This window comes from Glycine soja, chromosome 13 (assembly GCF_004193775.1).
Source record: "Glycine soja cultivar W05 chromosome 13, ASM419377v2, whole genome shotgun sequence".
Lineage (NCBI taxonomy): Eukaryota > Viridiplantae > Streptophyta > Magnoliopsida > Fabales > Fabaceae > Glycine > Glycine soja.
This window is the reverse complement of record NC_041014.1, coordinates 10093968-10100530: the sequence shown is the minus strand read 5'-3', so window position 1 is coordinate 10100530 and position 6563 is coordinate 10093968. Positions and strand designations below refer to the sequence as shown.

The following is a 6563-nucleotide window of genomic DNA, read 5'->3' as shown; positions in this document are numbered from 1 at the left end:
GGAAAGAAGAGGGAGAGAAGAGAATATTATATCAATAAAATATTATATATCATATAAAAGTAAATTTAATACACGGTATTGTATGATTGTTTTATTGGGTATGAAAAACACTTTAGTTTGATCACCAAAACTAAAATCATTTTCTTAATTTTAATTGTAAATCTTGAAGAATATTGAAATTAAGAATGAACTAATGATAGTAAAACTGGGGTCATCCATATATTTTTTGTACAGATTTGTGGGGAAAGGTCTAACACTGTAACAATGTTATTATATAAATATACAGCAAGTAAACTCATTCCAGTCACAGTGGCTTAAGGTGTGATTAGTTTAAAAGATAAAAATAGAAAAAGTTCAAATAGAAGATAAATTTTTGAATTCAAATAGAATATAAATAATGAGTCTAAAAAAATATAAAATTTCTTTCAAATATTATTTTTCTCTATCCTACTAAACACACTATTAAGAATGAACATGAGAGGGGAACCACCTTTCTTTTCTTAGTTGTAAATGTTAAAGAAGATATATTATGTAGGAGGGCAACAGCCCTGTAATCGTATGCCTAGTTCCGTCTCCATACATCGTTATTCAATTTTAATTTCTTTTCTATTTTTCTTCCTTCCCTCCTAACTACCATTAATCAAATCATGTCAAATATACCATTAATCAAATCGTGTTAATACTCAAACAAATAAACTATTGAAATTAGACAAAGGCACACATGAGTTGTGACTCATCCCAGCCCATTCTGCAAACATATCCGTAAATGTACGAAAAGGTGCAGATCGAATAGACGCACCGACAATTGTAAGAAGGAACTACCACAAAAAAGAAAGTGAAGTAATTGAGGATAGACACTCCCACGTAAGGCTGATAATGCAATGCAGGTCAATGCTTATCTTGTTTTTCTTATTTCAATCAACTTAGGGTCTGCAATTGGATTTCTCATTGGATCATGGGAATGTCTGAAAATGTGTTTCAGAATAAAATTATTTTGGATTCATGTTTGAATATTATCAAAAGTATGCTTGAGATAAAAAAAAATTGTCTGAAAATTCAGTTTTAGAGAAATAAAATTTTGGATAATCTTGCAAATTCGGCTTGCAAACTTAAAAACTTAAATTTGTAAAGTGTAAATTAAACATGTATCTATTCTTTGTGTTAAATAGAAGAAAATAAGAATAATATTAGTTGCGGAATGATGAATTGTGTAGATAAAAAAAATAAATATTTATTTTGGTTTATAAAAGTGTGTCACGTTCATAGATTGATTTCTCAAAAAAAAAATAATGTTTGAAAATACAAAAAGTGCAATAATATTGTTATTAATTTATATTCATAAAACTTTAATATAGTTATCTAAGTGATATCTCCTGCGATGATGTTATGACAACTAATAATTATCACGTGTTATCTATATGATTGTTACGTGTCATTTATTTAATATGATTGTTACATCTATAAAAATTGATTTTTTAATTTAGTCTATCAATTTATCAATTTATTTTTATTTTAGTCTTTAAATTTAACTATTTCTTAATATTTTGATTCTTGAACTTAATCATATATTGCCATTTTGGTCTCTGAAAATAATTTTAAATTTTCAATTAAATTTCATGTAATATGTAAAGTATTAATCTAGACATTATCATTTTTTTTTTACTTTCAATCTTTATTTCTCATATTTTTCCTCTTCCTCTTACCAGTTTTGCCATTTGAATTATATTATAAAACTAAAACCAATTTAAGAGGGATAAATAGTTATTTAGTTGTTGAACTATGCATTGAGTGATAATTTAATCCTTACATTTTCAAAACGGTCAATTTTAGTCCACAAATATATAAATATTATGATAAATTAATTTAATTATTAAATATACTGACAATTTAATCCTTAGAGTATGATATTTATTGTCAAAATGATCCTAAAACTCTTACTTACAAATTAGTTCACGATATACATGACTTGTAATAATAAAGACCTCGACTAGTTTGTTGCAATATTTGTCAAGGATTGAGTGTTAAAGGCTATTTATCCATTTGTTGTTCCAGGGTTGAGTATTAGGGACTTCAATGAAAAAAAATAGTGATAACTTGATCGACAATTAAAGTAACAAGGATCAAGCTGATAAACAAATTAAACAATGAAAGTTATTATTTTCATTAACTATTACTACCACAAGGTATATATAAGTATCAAAGAAATTTAAATGTAGTGGTAACTTAAGAGTGTTGGAGAAGCTATTTGAAATTTTTTAATTAAATAAAATGTAATTTTTGAAAGAAGGTGGACAATGTTTATTAAGGAAAAGAAATTAAAAAGTTTTTAAAGGTATTTTTGTGTCATTTTCCTATTAAAATTTATGTTTTAGTTGAATAATAGATGACAAACTTTACATGCACATACTAGAAGTGAAAGTCAAAATGAACTACAAAGTAAAAATATGAAAGATATGGAAAAAATATGAAAGATATGGAATGAAAATAAAGATATAGGATGATGATTTTACTAATAATTTTCAATTAATTTGAGATTTAATTAAAAATTTAAAAGTTATTTCATTCACTAAAAATTCAAAATGACAATATCTTGTTATGTTTATGAACTAAAATATTAGTAAAATTTAAAATGTTAATTTTTAAGTGACAACAATCCATTGCTACAATATCACTGAAGGTGTCATATGAACGCATATATCAAAATTAACACTGAATTAATCTATCAGACTTTTACATGTTTAAAAACTAAATTTATAGTTTTTATCTTTGATATTTCAATTTATGAATGTTACGTACTTTCAGGAATTATAATGATATTTATCCTAAAAAAGAGTTGTTAAGAGTAAAAGTGTGAAACTGTATGAAAAAAGAGAGATAACGGTGTAGAACAGTGTAGCGAGTGGACAAATTAGAAATCACGCGAGAAAATGAGTATGATGATCCAAAGCAAATGGGGCAGGTCAGAGTGACGTGCACTTCTTATCCATGGTTGAATTCCGGTGAGGATTTAGAAATAACAAAACCCTGACGAGGTTTCAGTTTCACCTTCACTTTCACGTACTAATTATTAAAAAATTCAAAACATATTAAATGGAAAGTGTAGTAACTTTTAATTTTAGCTTAAATATAATTTTAATTCTCTTATTTAAAAAAAATATAATTTTAATTTGTTTATTTTAAAATAAAGATATTTAATATTTTTTTAACATTTTATAATTTTGATCTTCTATTTTAAAACAGAAATATTTAATCATTTAATTTATAAAATTCACAATTTTGTTCCATCAAATTTACATGCTATAATTTATTTAATCTATGTTATCATCAATATTAATTGTTTAACAATCAATTTCCAGTTTGTGATAAAGATAAAAATTGAAGATTTTATAAAATTAGGGATTATATGTCTCTGATTTAAAATAAGACTAAAATTATGAATATATAAAATAGAAGATTAAATATTTTTATTTTAAAATAAAAGATAAAAATTATGAATCTTAAATAACAGACAGACCAAACTTTTATTTAAGTTTTTAATTTTCAACACATTAATATTATTAAGTAGTAGGTTTTATTATTTTTTAATAAATACTATAAGATTTTTTTTTGCAAAAATTAACAAATACTCCAAAAACAGTTGTTATATAAATAAAAATAGAAAACAATTAATCAAAATATTATATACAAAAGTATAAAGAGTAATGTTTGGTTTGAAATGATAAAATTTACTACTTAACAAATTTAACACATATTAAGAAGAAATTTTCTTTTTTTAATAATATTACCATGTTAGAGGATGGTTTATAGTATAATATTACTATTGTAATAATATAACAAAAGGTACATAAGACACGAATCTCTGCATGGTGACATGCATAAAACACACATTTAGCGGTGGACTTTGTTTGTCACTAAACGTTTCTAGTTTTCTAAATTTTTGAAGCTTTTAATTAATGCACTACTATATGTTGAGTTGACATTTTATTTACAGAGAAAGATTATGTATCTATAGCATAAAATAATTTTAATTTATTATTCAATTAAGAATTATTATTTTAAAAAATATTTTAAGAGTGATTTATGATTGAATAATATTATAAAATTATTTTATATTATCAAATAAATTATTATTAAAAAATTTATATATTTAAAATATTAATGTATATATTTTTATATTAGTTTTTTTTAATCATCCATGGTATAAAATAAACATTAGTAAAAAAATATAAAATAATTCATCAAATGATTTTTTTAAAGAAAAAAAATTATTATACATTGACAGTGCAAAAATTTTTATATAATCATATGATGATAATTCATTATGTATAATAAATTTATTAATTTTTAAAATAATTATTTTAAAACAATAATTTATAATTAAATGATTATATAAAATTATTTTATATTATTAGTATATAAATATTAATTTTTTTAAATACTACTTATTTTAGACTATTTTGCTCGAGTAAGATATTACTGGTATAAAACAATACACCGAATTATTATTTTATACTAACATTTATTTATTAAAATTTACAAAGAATCAAATCATGCGAATCCCTAGGAAAAACAAACCGACAGACAGGGCGCCCCATTCCAAAACCAATGTCGTAAGCAGTGACTTAAACCCACTTCGTGTGGGTTCTCGACACGCACGCACCCCAATTCCACGTCCGATACGTGTCCATCCTCGTCACCACCCCACCCAAACTCTACCCCTTTTTCTTTTCACACCTCCTATAAAACCCCCCCTCTCTCTCCAGTCCCAACTTTCTAACGCCCCCACCACCACACAATTTCATTTCATTTTTCCTTTTCACTTCACTTTCCCCCAATTTTCTTTCTCAACAATGGCCGCAGCAACACAACTCCACTTACCCCCTGGATTCCGATTCCACCCCACCGATGAAGAACTCGTCGTTCACTATCTCTGCCGCAAATGCGCTTCGCAAGAAATCGCAGTTCCAATAATCGCCGAAATCGATCTCTACAAGTACGACCCATGGGACCTTCCAGGTAAATTAACAATACACAAACAAGGTTTTAAATATCGGTCATGATCGTGTTACGATTTAATCGCTTTTGTTTGTATCGAAACAAATTATGAACAAATACAGTCGATGCCGTCTCAATTATGATTCAGATGCTGGTCGTGGACACATTTTTTAAAATCTTGCACAAATTATTCTCATAATTCTGAAATAAATGATAATAACTTTTTTTTATTGATAAATAATTTAATATATTCTGGTGTTGTGTTATGTAGGAATGGCTTTGTACGGAGAGAAAGAGTGGTATTTTTTCACGCCGAGGGACCGCAAGTACCCGAACGGTTCGCGGCCGAACCGGTCCGCGGGGACCGGATACTGGAAGGCAACCGGAGCGGATAAACCGGTTGGCAAACCGAAACCTGTTGGGATCAAGAAAGCATTGGTTTTTTACGCCGGAAAAGCGCCCAAGGGAGTGAAAACTAACTGGATCATGCACGAGTATCGTCTCGCCGACGTGGATCGTTCGGTTCGCAAAAAGAACAGCTTAAGGGTATATACCAGTATGCGCCCTTTTTTCTCTTCACTATCGAGGACATAATAGACATTTCAACGCACATTTACCTTTCGAAAATCACCGTTTTACCCTTTAATGAATCACACCTGGCCCCACCCCCCCCCTTGGCAAGCGCGCAGAGAAGCTTCGGTTTACGATAAGTTGATAAGGACCACTCACAGAAAAAAGAAAAGGAAAATAATTACAATAATAAATGTTTTCGCCAACCAATTATTACTTTCCTACATATGGAAATTATTCGTTCTTTCTTATCTCTATTGAAGTTAGGGATATGAGAAATTGAAAATTAAAAAAATGTTTGCACATGATTGTTGTTTCTGATTATGCAGCTGGATGACTGGGTGCTGTGTCGAATTTACAACAAGAAAGGTGCAATTGAGAAGCAGCAACCAGCACCGCCACCACCGAGTGGTGTCCACAAAATTGAATGTTACGAAATGGAAGACGTGAAGCCGGAGTATACGGCGGCGGATTGCCTGTACTTCGAGGCTTCCGACTCGGTGCCGCGGCTGCACACGACGGAGTCGAGCTGTTCGGAGCAGGTGGTGTCGGCGGAGTTTGCGAGCGAGGTGCAGAGCGAGCGGAAGAGGCAGGGCAACAGCGAGTTTTCGTATAATTACATGGATGCCACTCTCGGGAATAATCAGATGTCGCCGCTCCAGGATATCTTCATGTACCTCTCCAGGCCCTTCTGAAATCAACACGCACGAGACGGCACGACGTCGTTCTTTGCTTTGTGTGTGCATGATGCATTTTTGACGTGCCTGCTGCATTGCATGGAAGCACGAGACTGAGTGAATGTCCGTGAGTGTGTCCGTGCTGGTGCGCGTAGATGATTATTATTATAAAAAAACAAAAAAACAAAAAAGAGAAGCATTCATATATGAACATGATGAATCCAACTGTTTACATGATCTAGTCGCAATTAATAGTTTGATATTAAATAAATTGTGTGGAAACAAAATATTTATCTTATTTGTCTTTAAGGTTTTGATGAA

At 29.3% G+C, this 6563-nt stretch overlaps 1 protein-coding gene across 1 annotated transcript; it reads left to right on the top strand.

Annotated features, from left to right (window-relative positions):
- The first annotated feature begins 4754 nt into the window (after positions 1-4754).
- On the top strand, positions 4755-6563 carry LOC114382543 (NAC domain-containing protein 2-like). Its single transcript, XM_028342041.1, has 3 exons — positions 4755-5016; positions 5267-5541; positions 5895-6563. Exons 1-3 carry the CDS (start codon positions 4851-4853, stop codon positions 6258-6260), a joined length of 807 nt encoding a protein of 268 aa, XP_028197842.1. The 5' UTR covers positions 4755-4850; the 3' UTR covers positions 6261-6563.

Bases quoted from the DNA above. Each gene is read 5' to 3' on its own strand.
- LOC114382543 (XM_028342041.1), top strand. From the start codon at position 4,851: ATGGCCGCAGCAACACAACTCCACTTACCCCCTGGATTCCGATTCCAC. The intron at 5,017-5,266 runs GTAAATTAACAA...TGTGTTATGTAG, and splicing joins CGACCCATGGGACCTTCCAG to GAATGGCTTTGTACGGAGAG. The intron at 5,542-5,894 runs GTATATACCAGT...CTGATTATGCAG, and splicing joins GCAAAAAGAACAGCTTAAGG to CTGGATGACTGGGTGCTGTG.